The sequence below is a fragment of the Scyliorhinus canicula genome, chromosome 15, assembly GCF_902713615.1.
Source record: "Scyliorhinus canicula chromosome 15, sScyCan1.1, whole genome shotgun sequence".
NCBI lineage: Eukaryota > Metazoa > Chordata > Chondrichthyes > Carcharhiniformes > Scyliorhinidae > Scyliorhinus > Scyliorhinus canicula.
The window spans coordinates 99,548,942-99,571,681 of record NC_052160.1 but is presented as its reverse complement, the minus strand read 5'-3'; the positions used below and the strand labels follow the sequence as shown (position 1 = coordinate 99,571,681).

General features: G+C 45.0%; 1 protein-coding gene across 2 annotated transcripts in view; it reads right to left on the bottom strand.

The window, feature by feature from the left end:
• Positions 1–18,235, bottom strand: part of LOC119978404 (probable E3 ubiquitin-protein ligase makorin-1) — a 41,045-nt gene extending 22,810 nt beyond the window's left edge. Inside the window, exons 1-5 of one of the 2 annotated variants that reach the window (XM_038820028.1) lie at positions 18,088–18,235; positions 13,610–13,738; positions 8,576–8,994; positions 3,773–3,888; positions 2,853–3,040 (exon numbers count right to left, since the gene is read on the bottom strand). In XM_038820028.1, the coding sequence (XP_038675956.1) occupies positions 2,853–3,040; positions 3,773–3,888; positions 8,576–8,994; positions 13,610–13,738; positions 18,088–18,140 (905 nt within the window). In that variant the 5' untranslated portion in view covers positions 18,141–18,235. The remainder of the gene's footprint in view (positions 1–2,852; positions 3,041–3,772; positions 3,889–8,575; positions 8,995–13,609; positions 13,739–18,087) is intronic. The other variant, XM_038820029.1, reaches the window with a different exon arrangement.
• Between the last annotated feature and the right edge of the window lie 4,505 nt (positions 18,236–22,740).

Genomic DNA, 22,740 nt, shown 5'->3' with positions numbered 1-22,740 from the left:
AGGGGGATTGAGTTTCGGAACCACATGGTCATGCTGCAGCTGTACATAACTCTGGTGCGGCCGCACCTGGAGTACTGCGTGCAGTTCTGGTCACCACATTATAGGAAGGATGTGGAAGCTTTGGAAAGGGTTCAGAGGAGATTTACTAGGATGTTGCCTGGTATGGAGGGAAGGTCTTACGAGGAAAGGCTCAGGGAATTGAGGTTGTTTTCGTTAGAGAGGAGAAGGTTGAGAGGTGACTTAATAGAGACATAAGATAGTCAGAGGGTTAGATAGGGTGGACAGTGAGAGTCTTTTTCCTCGGATGGTGATGACCAACACGAGGGGACATAGCTTTAAATTGAGGGGTGATAGATATAGGACAGATATCAGAGGCAGTTTCTTTACTCAGAGAGTAGTAGGGGTGTGGAACGCCCTGCCTGCAACAGTAGTAGACTCGCCAACTTTAAGGGCATTTAAGTGGTCACTGGATAGACATATGGATGAAAATGGAATAGTGTAGGTCAGATAGGTTTCACAGGTCGGCGCAACATCGAGGGCCGAAGGGCCCGTACTGCGCTGTAGTGTTCTATGTTCTATGTCTTGCCATCATGAATTCCTCCTCAGCAGTAAAAAGTGTCTAAACACAGACCCATGCAACACGAGCAAAAAACGCAAGTGTGGGAGTGAGTCTCCGAAGCAAAAAAAAGTGTCAGTTATCTCTGCTGCTTATTATCAATTTATTGCTCAAGATATGCTAAAAACATGTTTAATGTCATCTTTCTGAAATTTGTTCATCAGTCCCAGGAGTATGGGGGGAAAAAATTGAAGTGTGGCCCCGCATGTGAAAAATTTGTACAACCTGGTTCTAAAATGGTGAAAAGCCACAAAACAGTTGAAGTCCAAATACACAGATCATTAAATCAAGATAAGTGGTAATAGAATAAGGGGGCGGATTCTCCGAACCCCCCCCCCCCCCCGGCCTGGTAGGAGAATCGCCAGGGGGTGGTGTGAATCCCACCCCCACCGGCTGCCGATTTCTCAAACCCGGAGATTCGGCAGGAGCAGGAATCGCGCCGCAACTGTTGGCGGCCGCTCGTTGCGCCCCCCCCCCCCCCCCCCCCCCGCCGAGTCTTCGACCCGCGATGGGCCGAAGTCCTGCTCGTTCTATGCAAGTCCCGCCGGCGTAAATTGGATTAGGTCCCTTACCAGCGGGACCTGGCGGCGCGGGCAGGCTCTGGGGTCGATTTGGCCCCGGGGTTGACCGCATGGTGGCCTGGTCCACGATCGGAACCCACCGATCCGCAGGCAGGCCTGTATCTTGGGGGCACTCTTTTCCTACGTGCCTGCCGTGTCAGCCTCCGCGATGGCTGGCACAAAAGGTGGAACCCCCCCCCGCCCCGCACATGCACAGGGATGACGTCGGCAGCCGCTGACACTCCCGCACATGCGCGGACCCGTGCCGGCTGGCGGAGTCCCTTCAGCCCTGGTTAGCACGGCGCCAAAGGCTTTCCACGCCGTCCGGTGGGGCTCAAACCACTGGTGCCAGCCTAGCCCCTGAAGGTACAGTTTTTGGGGCAGCCTGATGCCGGAGTGGTTCATGCCACTCCATCCCGCCAGGTATGGAAGAATCCCACCCATGGTCTTTACATCGCGGGAGGATTAAACAAAGGGGGTAGGTAAAAATTATACATGGAAATGGTTCCATGGCACAGGGAGCTTTGAGCGCCTTAAAAAGGACAGAGAGAGAAGTTTTATGGGTTAAATTAAAAGATGATTACATAAACCCCCAAGTTGCATTCCCTGTAATTTAGAGGTGATGAGATTTGAAATTTAGGAAATCAAATGGGAACAGACAGGTACACCAACTATTTCAGCTGGCTGAGGAGTCCAGGACTGCAGATGCAGTCTAAAAATTACAGCCAGATTAAAGGGAGTAAAATCAAGACATAATGAACATATGAAATAGGAGAAGCAGCCATTTACACCCCCCCCCCCCCCCCCCCCCCCCCCCCCCAAGAGTCTGCTCTGCCATCTCATATGATCAAGGCTGATCGGTTTGTGTTTTGAATTCCAGATTCTCATCAAACTCAGATTGCCCAACAAAATCCATTTTACCGCCACCTTAAAAATATTCAGTGATCTAATCTACTGCCTACTGAGGCAGAGAGTTCCAAATGGATGGTAAAAGTTTGGAATGCTGTTCATGAACAACAATTGGCACTAGATCAATTGTTAATTAAAATTCAGACCAGTGACCAATTTTAACCAATAGGTCCAAGGGATACAGCAAAAGATAGGCATCTGGTTAGATGACCAAAAAAAAGCCATGATCTCATTAAATGGCAGAAGTGTCAAGGTGCTAAATGTCCTCCTCCTACTGTTCCCAAGCTAATTCAAAGCTAGCATGGCACCAAGTCCATTTCTGCCCAACCAGAAGTTAATTATATAAAAAATTGAGACCACGGCAGCAGACCAGTGATTTTATCAGCTCAGCTACTCAGTAGACAAATTTGATGAGCGACTCAAGATTATACATTCTTGGGGCGACACTGTGGCAGTGGTTAGCACTGCATCACAGCGCTGAGGACCCGAATTTGATCCCGGCTCCAGATCACTGTCCGCATGGATTTTGCACATTCTCCCAGTGCCTGTGCAGGTCTCACCCCCACAAACTAAAAATGTGCAGAGTAGGTGGATTGGCCACACTAAATTGCCCCTTAATTGGAAAAAAATTGGGTAATCTAGATTTTTTTTAAAAAATTATACATTTAGGCATTACAACAGTTAACAGTCAGTCATACAAGACAATTGGAATACTGAGATTACGAATGGCTCAAATACTGGAATTGTTTCATTCAACATGTACTTACTTGATTACATTATTGGTAAACCCCTTGCTTTCTCGCCATTTCTTGATGCAGGTCACGCAGAAAGCATGGTTGCAGTCAGGAAGAATTGCAAAGCAACGGTCTCTTGCTGGTGTTTTTTCATAGACCTTCTCCATGCAAATTCCACAAACTATATCTTTACTCATTTCAAAGGCAGAGTCTTTAGACAACTTCCCCAAAAACGTTAAAAAAAAAAAGAGGAAAATTTAGTACATCAGTGTTTTCTCATATCGGATTAGAACTCCTTTGCATCACAGCTCTAGGGTGTCAAAGTTGATCAGCAATGAATCAATAGCATCTACCCAATTATCATCATCAGAGCATTTACTTGTACTTGGCAGAGAAACCACCCCACAGAGCACAAAAAAAAAAGTAATTGTCCAAAAACCCAGGAAAGATTTAAGTTTCCCTCTCTTTTCTGAAAGAAAGAAATTATTGCAAGATGTGCTGCAATGAGGTAAGTTTGTTAGGAAATAAGGCAGTGAATCAAGTTTCTTTTTTAAATAAGGGGAATGTCCCTACGGGGAACTGGTTAACTCAGTTGGGTAGATGGCCAATATGAAATTTAGAATACCACGGACAGCGAAAGATTTGATCCCCATTCCAATCGAGGAGCTAGGGCTTGCCTCCTTACCCTGCCCGGTAACAAAATCAAAAGCACAGGTCATAGTTCAACGACCTTTCAATAATTGAGGATGCTACCTGGAAGAAACAATAAATAATAATTCTTCGATCTCCATCGATGCACTGCCTTTATATTAAAATCAAGAATCCAACTAGATTTGTACTTTGCAATGCTCCAAAATCTCCTTTTTAAAAAAAACAGATGATTTTACTTGGATGGTGGTGGGGAAGGAGTCAGACATTACACTGCAGTGACAAGCAAGTGGAGTCATCTATACCTGATCAACAGATTGACTTGAAGGCAGATTCTTTGGTTTCTCAGTTTGAGGTTTGCTGTTGACACAACCAGGCATACAATGGAGAGGACCTGCTGCCTGAGATGTTGATGCACAACCTGAAATATGCAAATAGACAACACCCTGATTAATTTTAGAGTATGTGCAACAGTAGGACACCTTGAGATTAAATAATGCACATGCAAACTCTAGACAAATGGAAGAGGTTCATAGTTCCTGACAAATTATTGTAAACAAATCAAGGAATGCACGAGATTTAGATTTCAAAAATTAATATTAAATTCTGTAACAGTAATTCTGACAAATAACTGAATACAGGTAGTTTTGTTAATGTTGAACCTTTTGTACACATCTCTTTTGGAAGTGATCGTTCTCCAAAGAGGCTCTTCCTCCAATATGATACAAGTGTTGTTTTTAGGGCCACATCCACAGGTTAGATTTTCTGCACATCTTGCCATGAGGCAGAGACCAACAGTACTACCCTTGTCTATCCAGCCTAATTTTGTCCAATTAACAGTAAATTTACCAGTATTATCCTTAGCTAGAGGAATGCACGAGGCCCTTACTCAAAATAATTTGAATTAAAACTAGTGCATGTATAACCATGGTCATCCAGTTTTCATTCATGGACCCTTATGGGTGTACGGTTCAGTCCTGTGCTGCAATTCTAAATCACTGTTGAGCAAGAGCTAGAGACACAACCAAGAGAAGTGTTTTATCCAACACAAAAAACTTCCTGCTAATCACCATTGCCACAGATTGATATGGTTGTAAATTTTTCTGGTCATTACTTCAGACTCCAACGATCCTTAATTTAGTACCATCTATAAAAACAAAATGATACACCTTTTCTAGAAATTAGTCACTTGAGAAGATAGATGCTACTGGAATTCTGGTACAACAGGTTAATATTTGAACAGCGAGACAAAGGAGATAAAGTCTAACATTAGTTTCATTCTAACTTTAATTGGGAACTTATACCTGGTGAAGCTCCAAGGTTGCAGGTCAGCCTAATTAAATAGGCAGCCTGGTAAATACTAGTATTGCAAGCAACCAAAGACCTCCTATCCCAGGTAAAGGAATCCTAGTTTTGGTTTAGGCACTACAAAAAGCCTACAGAACTTAAACTCCAAATTGTGTTTTGGGGCTATGCACTATTTATTTCCCATCTCCACGTGGCCAGAGCGCATACACAACCAACCAAGGCAGAACTGAAGTCAGACGCAGACCTAACTGGGTGGCAGTAGATTCCCTTCTGTAGCAGGCATCAGTGAACTAGTTGGGTTTTTGAACAATCCAGCAATCTTTAATTTTGGATGGTGAATAACCTTAATGGAAATTCACCCCCATTTTGATTGAATAGAGTTAAAACCTTAGCCTGCAACTGTGCCCACTAAAAAGCTACAGTTGTAGGTTTAGATTTGATATCGTAATTTTACCAATAGTCAATGCAAACCTTGGCAATCAATGTTGTAATCCTGGAAAACGAATACAACCAAGATTAGCTGAACAGAGAGTACTGTTTTATACTTAAATACCGTTTGCACCTAAGGTGATCCTAACTGTTGATTCCTACACATCGATACTCAAATCCCCTCACCCCCCAGTCTCATTTCTTTTAGATTTTGAATAAATATTGGTGTTTGAATTTTAAATATATCTAGTGAGTGTTAGCAAAAATGTGGGTAAATGCAATATCATCCAGTACACTAGAATTACATCACTGTGCCATGTATTGCAAATTAATATCAAATTTAGACCGATTAAATGATTCACTTCATGCAACTGTCTCTCCAGTACCTTGATGTATAGACACTTCCCCAATTTTTATCTCCCCACACCTTGGTTTTTAAACGTTTTGCCGAAACGATTTCACTAATTATATAGCGTTGTTTTTAATCTTGTTTGTATTTTTTTTCCCCTCTTCTTGGTGTATAACTGTAAATATACTATGTTTGAAAAGCCCAATAAAAAACATTTATAAAAAATGATTCACTTTAGACACCTTGAATAGTAAACCTCACTTTTCTAAAATAGAAGAGGGAAACGAAGAAAGGGAAATCAGCTGTTTATACCAATTATTTACTGGGAAGTAGAGTACCAATATACAAAAAAGCTTGTACAAAATAGATACCAATAAAAGCCACTTCCCGAGAGATCCAAATAACTTCTATGGACAGCCTTTAACACATTCAGCTATTGTGTAGCTTACTACAGCCTGTTGCATGGCTGCTGTATCTGGGACTCCGGATCACTCCCATATTTGCCAATCCATGCAAGGCACAACATGCATTTTGTCAAAAAGAACAAATTTGGAATGGCCTCTACCCAGTAGGCAGAGAAATTGCAGTGTCCAGGATTGAACACTTCTATACGGGGAGCGCCAGTTTACTGCTGATGCTGGGCAAGAGCTCTCCACATCACAGGAGTATTGTAAAAATGGTCTGTATATATTGTGAAGATACCGGCAAGAGATATCAGTCACCATGGTGTCATGCAGTTTTTTGGTTTCAGTGTAAAGCTATGTGTTAGTACAGTGCTCTCTTGGTGCTGCAGGAGGTGCAGTCTTTTAGTGAGATGTTAAACTGTGGCCCCATCTGTTTTGCTAGGGGGAACATCAAAAGCAGGTAATCCCCATTCTGTTCTTCGGAGATCATTCTGATCTCTATCACATTGCTGGTTGTAGGAACCTGTGATATTGAGATGTCCGGTAATTGTGAAAGCATTACATAATGACAGCCTCGTTCAATTCAACATGCTCGTACAAAAGGAGGCTTCCTATGCAGAGGAAGCTCCCAATGCAGATTCCAGCACAGCATTCCGTGCAGTGGTGCAGACAGACACCGCTCCCCGGCAAACGTAATGTTCTCTTGTAAACCAAACTTGAACCCACGATATCCACTGCTTTAAATTTATGCAATATTTGGAGACTTGACTTTCTGTAGGCCATGTACACTACAACACCCTGATTTTGAAATCTCACCACTATTCTTAGAATTCCCCCTATACCAAAAAGGGCCGACATTCTAAATGGTGAACAGGGATTCTCACTCCCCGACTCTGATGCAGGCTTCGGTGGGTGCTATTCAGGTCAAACTATATTTTCACGTTATCCCCCGGTATAACTCATACCTTCACCGAAGATTTTATCAACTTACCACTTAGTAGCATCGATATCCTGGGTCCTGCATTGCTAAGTAAGTAAAGTAGACTTTCAGGGATAACCACTTTTTCAGGTTAAATTAAGTTATTTTATTATTATATTTTTTCTTTTAAAAGCTGAAAACACTTTCTTTACAGAAAGGGTACAAAGATCTTGCTTCTGGATCCTGCTGGTTGGTTGAAGGGACCTTCAGGCCCACCTTGATAATCAATCTTCTTTAAAGTCTGGTCTTCTTGAGATGTGTTCGCTGGTTAGCTCTGTTGCTGTGTCTTGTCGATCCATGTACTGAGCTATAAAAGCTGGCTCTGCTAGCTGACTCGGACTCCTGTTTAAATTCTAGTCTTCCTTAGATGTATAGCTGTTTAAGCTCGGTTGCTCGTCTTGTCTTTCCCATGACCGAGCTGTGAAAACTGAATATGCTTCTCTCCTCCCTTGGAGTTCTCCTCCCCTTCTGGTTCTGCTCCCTTGGTTTATATTCTCTTTCTAACAATTACTAAGTTTTTATTATCTTATTGTCAATTAACTTATTTCACTTTGATTGTTAAAAAGTATCTTTGATCTAAACATTTTAATACAACTAAGTATTCATTTTGGGCATAACCTCACCTCTCAGATCTGATTTACATTGTCTTTTGTGATGTTCAAAGTTCCTTTGTGATATTCAAAAAATGCTTTGGTTTGAAGAGGTGTTATCGGTCATTTGAATAGTTGAATTTTCCAATTGTCCCCATCTCGTAACTTTGCCTTTGATTTGACTTTAAATTATGTTTCTCAGACAGGTTGTCTCCAATTTACTTGATGTTAGTAGAATTTCACACTTAGAATTGACACCAAATTCAACGGAACATCATCCATCCTTTCCAGCTATTTACTAAGAGTTAATTTCAATGAAGGTGTGAAACCTTTGCTTTTAACTGTATGCTAAAATTTCACTTGGTTATGACTTGAAAGACCTGTCTGTTTTAAACATTTGTCACTTAATTCAATTGAAACTCTCATCCATACTTTTCCAGATGCTTCCCAAGATAGTTACATTCAATGAAGGTGTGAGCCCTTGTTTTAGCTTAATACATGAATCCTGTGTGTGTTTGCTAAACCTGCTTGAGAAATAATCTGCATTTTATAATCCTGCTCTTTGCAGCTGCTATTAACCTTTTGTGGGATCTTTCCCTGTATCCTCATATTTCTCAGACCAGATATTGCCAGACTTCCATGTTTCAAATGACACATTTTTCTGTATTTTAAGAACAACCCTCTTAGAATGACATGCTCAAAAGTCAAGCTCGTCGCTTTTTTGATGAAGTTTGGCTGGTTTCCAATTTATTGGGATCTCTCCAGTGTCCCCTTATCGACAGTTAGCACCTTCCAAACTTAATTCTTGCAAAGATTCTCTGCAGCATGCTTAAAAGCAGAAATCACAAAAAAGACAGCAAAATAATGTGGGAAGATAATTTGAAGAGATCTTGCCTTCCAACTGAAGAAAAATCTCTCATCCACCTTCTCCCCACTACTGCAGCACTGAGCACCAGCTATTTCCTATACTTAATCACATCATTCAAACTGTAGGGTAACATACAAGAAATTCATAACCCTCCTTTTTGTGCGAGGCCAATGTTACCTACCATGCTCTCGAAATCGTTGAGGTTTAAATTCTGCAGCAAGGGCCCATCGATCTGAGCTTTCGGGTGTTTCATTCTCTTTATCCTCTTCGACATCCTCCTCCAGCCGCATGCCAAAACGTTCAGTATTCCTACCCAACTGAGTGAAACTTGCAGTTTCAGAACCATGCCAGCCCCAAGTGTTCTCTGCAGCCATTGAACGAACAGTACATCTTGCAGCATGGGAATGCTGGGTAAATCTTCCTGGAACTTGATGAATAGCAGGGGCAGAGCTACGCCTATTTCGAGCGCTGTCTCTAGGGTCACTATACTCCACATCATGGTAACTCTGGGATGATCCTCCAGCCCTCAGCTGAAGGGCAGGTTCAGAACCACGTCTGTTTCCATCAAACCATCCTGCAGTGGGTCGGATATGTTGATATCTAGGATGAGATTTTTTATTAATGTATTTTAATACTACCTCATACAAAAGCAACATTTAGGTATGCAGTCCAAGATCTCTACGTAAATGACAAAGAACCAGTCTAACCAACTAGCATTACTAAACCCCAGCAGCCTATTCCAATACACGGGATATCAACTATAAAAAGGGAAATCATATCCATGATGGCGAATGGAATTCCCAAGTTTCAGGCTTTCCTCAAATTCATGCTGTGATGTGGTCCTAAACACCCAATCAAATCCAGCCTCTGGAAAATGTACCTCTTCCCATGAACAGCTACTTCAACGCTCCCCGGCAAACAATGTTCTCTTGCAAAGGTTAAAAACCAAACTTCAACCCACAATACCCACTGCTTTAAATTTATGCAACATTTGGTGACTTGACTTTCTGTAGGCCATGTACACTACAACACCCTCTTAGAATGACATGCTCAAAAGTCAAGTTCGTCACTTTTTTGATGAATTTTGGCTGGTTTCCAATTTATTGGGATCTTGCCCATGTCCCCTTATCGACAGTTAGCACCTTCCAAACTTAATTCCTGTCAACAGACTTGCAACGGTTCTCTGCAGCATGTTTAAAAGCAGAAATCACAAAAAGACAGCAAAATAACAATAAGAGGGACATCCTGGGCAGTTATATGTGACCATCACAGTAATGGACCAATTGGAGACCAGTTGGTCAAATTTCAACTTCATTCACAGGACATCTCTATAGCACCAAGAAAGATTACTGAAGTTGGATTTATAAACACTACAATATTTTCTTCAAAGACAAGAGGGATATCCTAATGTTGAATAGGAATTCTGGTATAGGAAGGGGGCTCTGGAGTAGCTATTGGGTCGACTGGTTCTTTGTCATTTACTTTCAAAAAACTGTCAAATGTTTCCGCAACGTGGGTAAACAAGCCAAAAAAGTCAGTCCATTTGGGACTGTCCCCTTGTAATACTTTCTCTCCCTTACCCTTTGCTGGCACAATGCCCATCACATTTATCTATAAAACAGTCATAGCACTTGGATAAAATCAAAATACTGCAGATGCTAGAAATCTGAAATGTAATCTGGCAACATCTCCAGAGAAAAACAAAGTTAATATTTCAAGCTTATATTATCACCAGTCAAGAAGAGAGGAAGGGATAAACCAGGAAACTACAGTCCAGTCTAATCAATGGTGGAGAAACTATTAGAAGCAATTCTGAGAAACAAAATTAATCTGCATTTGGATTGGCAGGGATTAATCAAGAACAGTCACCATGTTTTTTTGTTAAGGGGAGGCTATGTCTCACCAGGTGACCAGGTGTGCAGATGAGGGAATGTATTTGATGTAGTCTAATTGGGACTTCAAGGCTTTTCTGATCAGATCCAACATGGCAGACTGTTAGAAAAGAAAGAGCCCATGGGATTTTGGGGGGGGGGGGGGGGGATCTGAGACAGGACATGATTGAGTTGTACAAAATTATGCAGGGCACAGACAAGAGTAGACAGAATAACTTTGCCCCTTCTGAAGGAATCAATGACCAGGGGCATACGTGTAAGGTAAGGGGCAGGAGGTTTAGGCAAGTGAAAGTTTTTTTTCCCCACTTAAAAAAGGGTGGTGGGAGTCTGAAACGCACTGCCTGAAATGGTGGCGGAAGCAGAGACCCTCATAACATTTAAGAAATATTTAAATCTAGGCTATAGGCCAAGTGTTGGAAAATGGGAGTAGAATAGTTAAGTGGCTGGTTTTGACCAGTGCAGACGCTATAGGCTGAAGGCCCTTTTCTGTGCTGTAGACCATGGGGAGGGACAAATGTAATGGACTTTATACAGTGAGAGTCAGGGTGGAGCAGATGGGGCAAAGTAGAAACTCTGGGATAACAGAGCTTTGAGAGATTGGAAAAAGATGTTTAAGGCACAAGACAAAGTGTTCGTGGCAGTGTTGAGGACGAAAGAAGGTGCTGATAGTGGCATAAAAAGGTAAGATAGCAGAACATGTTAATAGCAGGACAGAGCTTAGCACTCTGTGAAAGCAAAAGATGAAGTGACAAGTGGCCGGCCCTACGGTGATAGGGGTGGCTTTGGGACAAAAAAAAAATATTGGTTTAAAACAAAGGGTCAAGATGAAGGAGAAAGTGCACAGTCTGAAGTTGTTGAACTATAAAGGATAGAAAGTGAAGCCCAATCTGAAACTAGGATCCTACAAAAGTAAACCACAACGGTGTAGGGAGTTGCTGAATTTAAATTGGGGAACCTCATAAAGAGGTATGACGGTTAGGCAATGGCTAATTTGAAGGAGCAAATGCAATATTTATAAATCTTTTGTATTGTGCACAAAAACACAATAAGAAAATCAGCTCAACCATGGCCAATGAAAGAAATTAAGGATAGTTTTGGATCCAAAGAGGAGTCATATAAAAATTGCTCTCAATTTTTTTTATTTTTTTTTAAATAAATTGCAAGGCTGAACATTGGAAGCTGTTCAAAGGAATTCAAAGGAGGACCAAGCGATGGGAAAATTGAGAATAAACTTGCAAGTAACACAGAAGCTGTTACAGTTTGCTTTTAGAAGTAAAAAAGACTAACGTGGGTCCCTTAACGTTTTAAAATCAGGAGAATTTATAGCAGAGCAATTAAGCAACCACTTTAGCTCTATCTACATAGAAAAAAGCACAAATAACTTCCCAGAAATGCTAGGGAACCAAGGATCTAGTGACAAGGGAAGGAGGAATAGAAGGAAATTAGTATTACTTAAAAATAAAGTGCTGGAGAAATGAACTGCAACTGAAAACTGATAACCCCAGGACCTGACAATCTAATCTAAATCAATATACTAATTAGGCAGCCAAGGAAGTGATGGTTGTAAACTCCCAAATTCTGTAGATTCTGGAACAATCTCAGCAGACTGGAGGGTGGCAAATTTAAAAAAGGGAATTTGCAGGCTATTTAGCCTAACGCAAGTAGTAGGGAAAATGCTAGAGTCCATTAAAAAGGATGTGATTGCCGAACACAAATATCACTGGGATTAGACAGTCAACACGGATTTATGAAAGGGAAATGTCTCACAAACCTACTGGAGTTTTCTTTGAGGTATAACTAGTAAAATAGGAGGAGGGTGAACCAGTAGATGTGGTGTATTTTGATTTTCAGAAACTCTTTGATAAAGTCCCACACAAGAGGTTAGTGCACAAAATTAAAGCAGCTAGGGTTGGGGGCAATATATTGGCACGAATAAAGACTTGTTAGCAGACAAATAAACAGATATTTTCTGAAGTGGCAGGCAGTGATTAGTGGAATCCTGCAGGATCATCCTTGGACCCCAGCTATTCATAATATACAAGGATTTAAATGAGGGAGCCAAAAGTAATATTTCCAAGTTTGCTGGCAACACAAAACTTGGTGGAAATGAGTGTGCCTGAGGATGTCAAGATGCTTTAGACAAGTTGAGTGGGCAAATAACGGCAGATGCAGTATAACAGAATGGCAGAGTATTATTTAAATAGTTAAGTTTGGAAAATGTTGACATAGAAAGGGACCAGCCTCTGAAAGTAAGTATGCAGGCACAGTTAGGAAGGTAAACGGTATGTTGGCCTTCATTGCAAGAGGACAGAGCAAGAGGACAGAGTACAGGAACAAGGATGTCTTGCTGTAGCTATACAGAGCCTTAGTGAAGCCACACCTGGAGTATCATGTGCCATTTTAGTCTCCTTATTTAAGGATATATTTGCCAGGGAATCAGCTAAGATTGCTGGGATGGCAGTATCGCTGTACAAGATGGGATTGGGTCAACTGGACCTGTATGGGCAGCACAGTGGTTAGCACTGTTGCTTCGCAGCACCAGGGACCCGGGTTTGATTCCCGGCTTGGGTCACTGTGTGGAGAGTCTGCACGTTCTCAACGTATCGGCATGGTTTCCTCCAGTGCTCCGATCTCTTCCCACAAGTCCCAAAAGACATGCTGTTAGGTGAATTCGACATCTGAATTCTCCCTCTGTGTACCCGAACAGGCGCCAGAGTGTGGCGACTAGAGACTTTTCACAGTAACTTCATTGTAGTGTTAATGCAAGCCTACTTGTGACACTAATAAAGATCATTATTCACTGGAATTCAGAAGGATGAGAAGGGATCTCATTGAAACGTGTAAAAGTTTGACAGGGCTGGAAAGACTGGGTGTAGAGATGTTGGTTCCTCTGGCTGGGTGTTTTGACCATTTAGGACTAAGATGAGGAGAACCGTCTTGACTCAAGAGGGTGGTGAACATGTGGAATTCTCTACCACTGAAGGTTGTGGAGGCCAAGTCACTAAATACATTTAAGAAAGAAATAGATTGATTTCTAGACTGCAAAGACATCAAGGGTATGGGGAGAGCTCCAGAGTATGGCATTGAGGATCAGCCATGTTCATGCTGGAATGGCAGATCAGGCTTGAAGGGCCGAATGGTCTACTCCTGCCCCAATTTTTTATGTTTTTACAAAAAAAATCAAGTGACTAAATCGGAAGGAGGTGCTGACCCTCCAATATTGAAGTATTTCAATTATACAATAAGCATTATAGAAATTCAAATTCTAACATGTACAAACCATTTGTAATATTACAAATTCCTACAACTGCCCAAATACAAACCTGCAACCACTTCCATAGAAACAAAATCCATTTAAATAGTGTTTGCAGATCTGGGACGACTTCAGCAGAGAAAGATCGTGTGAGTAATAGCAGCTATGTCCCCATTTGCAAACTCCACAGACAAAGTTCCTGTAAAACAAACAAATCAATATTGAGATTATCAGCTACAAACCCAAGATCCCAGCAAGATAGTACACAAACAGCAGGAAGAGGGAGTGGATGTATGTGGGTTCTAAATTGAGGGTTGGACAGGCTGAATGGCCTTTACGTGCTATGGATTTTGTTGAAGATGATACTTTAGAGATCAGATAACAGAATGCATTCCTATGTACGCCAAGGTTATCAAAGCCACATATCCCCATTATGCTAAATTTCACACGTTAAATACATATCTTAAGGTTATATCCAAAATTAGCACTGGTTGTAGAAAAAGGCTCAGCTAACGTGGCAGCTATAAAAACATTGGTATCAAAGCTCCCAAAAGTCTGAAACCTTCGCCATGACACTGCACAATACACATTTAAAACTTTTACTGCAAAAAAAACTAAAAGCACTTCTCACTACACACCCACGGCAAAACTACAGAAGGTAATGTTCCCCTTTTATACCCACCCATTGCTCTCACCACAAAATTCCAGTCCTTATAGTAAACCATTTGAAGTTGCTTCCTGCAGGCTCCCATATTCCTGTTTAACAGAATAGCAACTTTTGAGTGACCATCTCCTGATGCTTCTGTAGATTTAAGGGCTTGTTTAAAAAAAGGAAAAAGTCAACCAGTAGTAATAACGCCTGTTCCAATGCTTCTTAAAGCCCCTGGCCACACTAGGATAAATCTCCTGCAACTTTTATTTGGCTGAAGATGCGTCGCTTCAACTGGAGACCACCTCACTCCAGTATTGAGCAGTGATCGCTCACAAGGCCAAAACAGCCTCTTCTGTTGACCAGACAGAACTGCTGTCTGTGATACTCATTGATTTGCAGTGAAAACTCTAACCTGGATCTCAAATGGCTTAATCTGCTCTCTTCCCCATGGCATGACAAAAATCTCAACCATACATCCAGGTAGAAATACAGATTAGCTATTCTTAACCCCAAATCCCTTCCATCAGAGAAGTAAATGGACAGTTTACACCACAGACTTCTGGTCTACCATTACCCTGCAAAGCTTTGCAAGGTATCTCAAATTCTGAGCAACGGGTGAAACTAACAAACAGCCACAGGACTGGCATTTTCCACTAACAGGATACTGCCATTAAGCTAAAGAACATGTTAATACCACATTAATAGTTTTGTGTGGTAGACAAATCACAAGCTATACATTCCAACAAGTGAATTTTATCAAACAGCAATCTTGGGTTGTGGCTTCGTCTGTGTGTGGGCAGGAGACATCTACTCTTCCAATTACTTTTTCTAGGGCGACTGAACAGAATTTTTCTTAACTTCTGCCAGGTTAAATGGGCATTGCTAAGTACATTCAAATGTCAGCTATTTGGAAACAATATTTACAATTGCAAAAATCACCCTCCTTGACTAACCATTTAACACTTCAAACAACCATTGCATGGGCCTTACTCTAGCCGCTTTGTCCACAAAAAGTGCAGTGTACATCAACTTCATTCACAATTTTCCAAGCAATACAAAAATTAAGTCTCGAAAATAATTTCTGATAACAAGGATGCATGGGGAAACCTAATCTAGAGTGCTCAACCAGAACAATTATAGCTACTGCACGACATTTACAAAAAAAAAAGCAGAAAAAGTAAATCACCAAACAAGAGGCAGGTTAAATTAGTTACATCTACACATGCAATTTTTACTGCATCTGCACATATTACCTTCGGTAAGAAAATTTCAGGGACCATGGCAGAGGGCGCTTTCCTGCGAACCTGATCCTCTGAAGTGTTATGCCCGAGTTTGTTTGTTAGCACTGCGCGAGTTAGCAAACTACTTTAGTACAAAACGAAATAAATCCCCCAGCAAGTGTGCATCTTTGCCTCGGCAACGCAAATCACCCGGCACCAAAAAAAATCATTTTTAAAAACAGAGTCTGCCCTCCGACTAAAGATCGTGTGAAGCTGTATGGTAAACTCATCCCTCCCCCACATGGAGAAACACAAAAGAGCCGGGGAAAGTCTTCCAACGTGAGAAACAACTTTCTGCGGCGTCAGACGATCAAATGTTGTGTGTGGACCTCATGTGGAATTCACAGCACCGACACGGGACAGAGAGAGACACCCTGCAGCAGCACCACCTCCCCCACTCGTGCACGCGAACCCCCCTCCCCCTCGTGCACGCGAACCCCCCCCCCCCTCGTGCACGCGAACCCTCCCCCCCCCTCGTGCACGCGAACCCTCCCCCCCCCCTCGTCCAAGCGAACCCTCCCCCCCCCTCGTCCAAGCGAACCCTCCCCCCCCTCGTCCAAGCGAACCCTCCCCCCCCCTCGTCCAAGCGAACCCTCCCCCCCCTCGTCCAAGCGAACCCTCCCCCCCCTCGTCCAAGCGAACCCTCCCCCCCCCTCGTCCAAGCGAACCCTCCCCCCCCCCTCGTCCAAGCGAACCCTCCCCCCCCCCTCGTCCAAGCGAACCCTCCCCCCCCCTCGTCCAAGCGAACCCTCCCCCCCTCGTCCAAGCGAACCCTCCCCCCCCCTCGTCCAAGCGAACCCTCCCCCCCCCCTCGTCCAAGCGAACCCTCCCCCCCCCTCGTCCAAGCGAACCCTCCCACCCCCCTCGTCCAAGCGAACCCTCCCACCCCCCTCGTCCAAGCGAACCCTCCCCCCCCTCGTCCAAGCGAACCCTCCCCCCCCCTCGTCCAAGCGAACCCTCCCCCCCCCCTCGTCCAAGCGAACCCTCCCCCCCCCCTCGTCCAAGCGAACCCTCCCCCCCCCTCGTCCAAGCGAACCCTCCCCCCCCTCGTCCAAGCGAACCCTCCCCCCCCTCGTCCAAGCGAACCCTCCCCCCCCTCGTCCAAGCGAACCCTCCCCCCCTCGTCCAAGCGAACCCTCCCCCCCTCGTGCACGCGAACCCTCCCCCTCCTCGTGCACGCGAACCCTCCCCCTCCTCGTGCACGCGAACCCTCCCCCTCCTCGTGCACGCGAACCCTCCCCCTCCTCGTGCACGCGAACCCTCCCCCTCCTCGTGCACGCGAACCCTTCCCCCTCCTCGTGCACGCGAACCCTTCCCCCTCCTCGTGCACGCGAACCCTCCCCCCTCCTCGTGCACGCGAACCCTCCCCCCCTCCTCGTGCACGCGAACCCTCCCCCCCTCCTCGTGCACGCGAACCCTCCCCCCCTCCTCGTGCACGCGAACCCTCCCCCCCCCTCGTCCAAGCGAACCCTCCCCCCCCTCGTCCAAGCGAACCCTCCCCCCCCTCGTCCAAGCGAACCCTCCCCCCCCCCCTCGTCCAAGCGAACCCTCCCCCCCCCCCTCGTCCAAGCGAACCCTCCCCCCCCCCTCGTCCAAGCGAACCCTCCCCCCCCCCTCGTCCAAGCGAACCCTCCCCCCCCCTCGTCCAAGCGAACCCTCCCCCCCCCTCGTCCAAGCGAACCCTCCCCCCCTCGTCCAAGCGAACCCTCCCCCCCCCTCGTCCAAGCGAACCCTCCCCCCCCCCTCGTCCAAGCGAACCCTCCCCCCCCCTCGTCCAAGCGAACCCTCCCACCCCCCTCGTCCAAGCGAACCCTCCCACCCCCCTCGTCCAAGCGAACCCTCCCCCCCCTCGTCCAAGCGAACCCTCCCCCCCCCCTCGTCCAAGCGAACCCTCCCCCCCCCCTCGTCCAAGCGAACCCTCCCCCCCCCCCCTCGTCCAAGCGAACCCTCCCCCCCCCCCTCGTCCAAGCGAACCCTCCCCCCCCTCGTCCAAGCGAACCCTCCCCCCCTCGTCCAAGCGAACCCTCCCCCCCTCGTCCAAGCGAACCCTCCCCCCCTCGTCCAAGCGAACCCTCCCCCCCTCGTGCACGCGAACCCTCCCCCCCCTCGTGCACGCGAACCCTCCCCCTCCTCGTGCACGCGAACCCTCCCCCTCCTCGTGCACGCGAACCCTCCCCCTCCTCGTGCACGCGAACCCTCCCCCTCCTCGTGCACGCGAACCCTCCCCCTCCTCGTGCACGCGAACCCTTCCCCCTCCTCGTGCACGCGAACCCTTCCCCCTCCTCGTGCACGCGAACCCTCCCCCCTCCTCGTGCACGCGCACCCTCCCCCCCTCCTCGTGCACGCGAACCCTCCCCCCCTCCTCGTGCACGCGAACCCTCCCCCCCTCCTCGTGCACGCGAACCCTCCCCCCCTCCTCGTGCACGCGAACCCTCCCCCCCTCCTCGTGCACGCGAACCCTCCCCCCCTCCTCGTGCACGCGAACCCTCCTCGTGCACGCTTCCCTGAGCCCAGCCTGGCGCGCGTTTTAACGGTCACTTAAGCGCCGACAGGTCTTTGTAAGTTTTGTATTAATTTCTCTTTCTGGCTGGAAGGAAAGTCTTGGAACTTCCTCACCTACAGAGGATACGCTTCCGACGCGGAACACTTCCTGACCATGCCTCCGCCATCGGGGCACCCCCGGCTTCTCTCCCCCGGCGACACGCAGCCCCTTTACCCGAAACCCCCTCTTTATCCCCGAGCGGAGGGCCAGGCTCGCGGCTCCGGCCGGCCAATCACTACAGAGTAAACTCCCACGGACCCGACCAATCATTGGAGGGTATCCTCCAACCTCGACCAATCACTTCAGAGTAAACGCCCACGGACCCGACCAATCATTCGAGGGTATCCTCCAATCTCGACCAATCACTGCAGAACCCCCAAAATTGACCAATCAATGTAGAGCAATGTCTTCACAATCCACCAATCAGATGGTGATATCACCAAATTAACTCTACCTGCGATTGTAATAGGTCTACAAACCTGCCAATCACATTGGATTGTTATGAGAATGTCAAGAATTGCCAGATTGTGGATGAAGAATTGATCTGAATCTCAGAACCACGTTTCACTGCCTCACCAATGGAAGGGCTTGTTGTTCATAACAAAGAAGTCAATGATTTTATCATTCAGGTGCTGATCATAATTGTTGTATACGTTGTTACTCTTTGCTTACTCCCAGAATGGTCTGATGGTTGGAGTTCAATGAAACTATCAGTCTTCAATTTAAAGCAAATGACATTTAATGAATATAAATACTAATGAATTTGGTCACTCTCCAGAACTATGACTGATGATAAAGTAAATCAGGAGAAGTATTACTTATGTTTAACTGTACAGTGTTGTGCACCATGTTGAGAAATGGTATCTCCTAAAAGTTTGAGCGATGAATGTCCAAAAGTGCATTTCGATTGAGGATCTCGGCAACATACCAGGTGATGCAGGAGGTAGACGAGGCCTCGGTGGAGGAGCTGAAGGGTAAATGGGAGGAGGAGCTGGGTGAGGAGATTGAGGCGGGGACGTGGGCGGACACCCCAGGAAGGGCAAACTCCTCTTCTTGTGCGAGGCTTAGCCTCATACAGTTTAAGGTGCTGCATAGGGCTCATGTGACCAGGACAAGGATGAGCCGGTTCTTTGGGAACGAGGACAAGTGTATTAGGTGCTCAGGGAGCCCAGCAAACCATGCCCATATGTTCTGGGCATGCCCAGCGCTGGGGGAATTTTGGAAGGGCGTAGCAAGGACGGTGTCGAGGGTGGTAGGATCCAGGGCCAAACCGGGCTGGGGGTTCGCAATATTTGGAGTTGCAGAGGAGCCGGGAGTGCAGGAGGCGAAAGAGGCCGGCATTCTGGCCTTTGCGTCCCTAGTAGCCCGGCGGAGGATTCTTCTTCAGTGGAAGGATGCGAGACCCCCAAGCGTGGAGGCCTGGATCAACGATATTAAATTGGAGAGGTTGAAATTTGCCCTAAGGGGGTCAGTGCAGGGGTTCTTCAAGAGGTGGCAACCATTCCTAGATTTCCTGGCAGAACGGTAGAAAAAGGCCAGCAGCAGCAGCAACCCGGGGGGGGAGTAGAGGGGGGGGGGGGGGGGACGACATTTTCTTTGTTTTGGGCTGAAGGGACGTGTATATTTGTTCATTGCTAATGACGGGCATTAATTTATTTTTCTTTTTTGTATACATGGGGGGGGGGGGGGGGTTTCTTTCTTTTCTTGATATTTTTTGTTATTGATATTTTGTGAAAATTTGATTTAAATTATTTTTTTTTTAAAAAGTGCATTTCGATTGATTGAGTTTGAGGCCATATTTGTTGATGCGCTTAAACACTTGCTTTAGACACGCAGTATGTTCTTCTCTGGTTGTAGACCAAATAATGATGCCATCAATCACCTTCAATTCCTTCCATCATTTGTTCCATGATCCTATGGAATATCTCAGATGCAGATATGATACCGAACGACATATGAAATGAAAATTGCTTATTGTCACGAGTAGGCTTCAATGAAGTTACTGTGAAAATCCCCTAGTCGCCACATTCCGGCACCTGTCCGGGGAGGCTGATACGGGAATCGAACCGAGCTGCTGGCCTGCTTGGTCTGCTTTAAAAGCCAGCGATTTAACCCAATGAGCTAAGTCAGCCCGGTGACATATGATTGAAACAAAATCTTCCAAAGGGCGTGATAAATGTGCAGAGTTGTCTGCTCGAGTCATCAAGTTGCATTTGCCAAGGTCCCTGTGACGTGTCTGACTTCGTAAAGGTGCGTGCATTTGCCATCTCACTGGAGATCTCGCGTTTTGATATAGTATAGTGTTCCCTTCTTATTTTCTTATTGAGATCCTTGGGATCAATGCAGATGCGAAGATCACCGGACTTCTTTTTATGCAAACCAATGAACTGACCCAGTCAGTCGGTTTAGTGACTCGTGAGAATTTATCCCTTGGTTTTGAAGTCGGTCTAGTTCTTGCTTTAATCTCTCTCGCAAAGGAGCAGTAATTATCCTAGGCGGACGTACCACTGGCTTGGCATCTTTCCTTAGTAGAATTTTATATTGGAATGGCAGTGTACTTATGCCTCTGAAAACATCAGGGTATTGATTCAAGATGCACTGAACGTCATCATCCAATATTGATGTATATTGAGTCTCTGTATAAATACGCTGTACTAGCTGCAATTCTTTACATGCTTTTGCATCTAGAAGTGAAGATATGCCATTGTTGAAAATCCCAAATCTTAAGATTCTGTTAATTTGTTTATTGGAGACTTTTAAATGACATGACCCCATTAAAGAGATCAAGTTGCCGTTATAGTACTTCAGCCCACCGGCTGCTGGAAGTATCCCAGGTTCATCTTAAATCTTGCTGAGATCCAGTCTTGAAAGCAGATTTGCTGAAGCGCCAGTGTCAAGTTTAAACAAAATTGGGCAGTTATTAACTTGAACGACTGTGTTCCATTCATTATTAGTATTGACTGAATTAATTTGCTGAGGATTGATTGTTGATTCATTTGATTCCTCACACTTTTCTATGATGCCAACAAAAACAATGTTCTCCAGTGAGTAATTGTCAGTGTCTGCTGAAAAGTTCTCTTCGTCTTCTTTTTCTGTTGATTCGACACTCTGAACATTAATCTGCATGTAGTTTTGTTTAGCAGGTTTAAATGGGAGCGAAGATCTGCACTGTGCACATCAAAATGATTAAGTTTGCCACATTTAGAGCATTGTTGTCCATATGCTGGACATTTCTTATTTAAGTGGGTGGTTCCCATCTATAATACGTCATGACATTGATGTCGTGCGACATGCACACCTTCACGCATGCGCAGATCGGCTTTCATCCGTCTCGCATTTTTTCACAAAATGCATATGTGCAGGGTTCGCGTGCACGGGCGCAAGATGGCTGCCGTCTGAAACGTGCTTATTCATCGATTGCGACACCATTTTTACACACTCAATTCGTGGTGAATTTTTGCGTCTTTGTCACGGGTATAATTCTCTTGATATTGATTCTTGTTTCGCTGATGTGCTAGCCATTTTTCAGTCGCTATTTCTAATGTTAAGTCTTGCTGTCTCAAAAGCCTTTCTCTGAGGTGCCCACCACTTATCCCAAATAGAATCTGGTCACGAATTAATGAATCATGCAGTGCTGCAAAGTTACAGGATTGAGCCAGAAGTTTTAAGTCACAAAGCTAGCCCACAATTCCCCTGTTTTTGCAATCTCTTGTGGAAAATGAAATATTCAAATGTCGCATTTGTTTGGATCTTGCAGTGGTCGTCGAATTTACTTAAAGTACATCAAATGTAGCTTTGACAAAGAGTCATCGGACTCGAAATGTTAGCTCTTTTCTCTCCCTACAGATGCTGCCAGATCTGCTGAGATTTTCCAGCATTTTCTTTCTTTTCAGATTCCAGCATCTGCAGTAATTTTCTTTTATCAAATTTAGTGTTGTCCTGACCAACAGAGTACTGAAAGAACTTATATATTTAAATTGCATACTGTTTTCCTAGCATCAGTCGCTTAAGTTAAATCTGTAGCTTCCAAATATATTTGAAATTGTTGTTTAAACAGTTTCCAATTAGAGTAGGCAGCACGGTAGCATAAGTGGCGAGAACTGTGGCTTCACAGCGCCAGAGTCCCAGGTTCGATTCCCCGCTGGGTCACTGCCTATGCGGAGTCTACACATTCTCCCCGTGTCTGCGTGGGTTTCCTCTGGGTGCTCCGATTTCCTCCCATAGTCCAAAGATGTACAGGTTAGGTGGATTGGCCATGCTAAATTGCCCTTAGTGTCCAAAAAGGTCAGGAGGTGTAATTGGGTTACGGGGATAGAGTGGAAGTGTGGGCTTAAGTGGGTCGGTGCAGACTCGAAGGGACGAATGGTTTCCTTCTGCACTGTATGTTCTATGTACCAGTAATCTTGAGGTGACGTGGAGCTTTTGCGTGGTCCATCAAGGTGGTTGTCTATGAAGGATTCGTTTGCTGCAAAGCTTCTCCAGTTGAATAGCTGTTGCGGATTTCTGCTGTTTCTGATCTAACTAAATCACTGTAGCTATTTTTTTCAAAGCCTGGTACCATGTTATATTACATGATCGTAATATGGTGTTACTCTTTGCTTACACCCAGAATGGTCTGATGGCTGTAGTTTAATGAAACTATCAGTCTTCAATTTTAAGCAAATAACATTTAATGAATATAAATACTATTGATTTTGTTCACTCTCCACAACTCTGATGATAAAGTA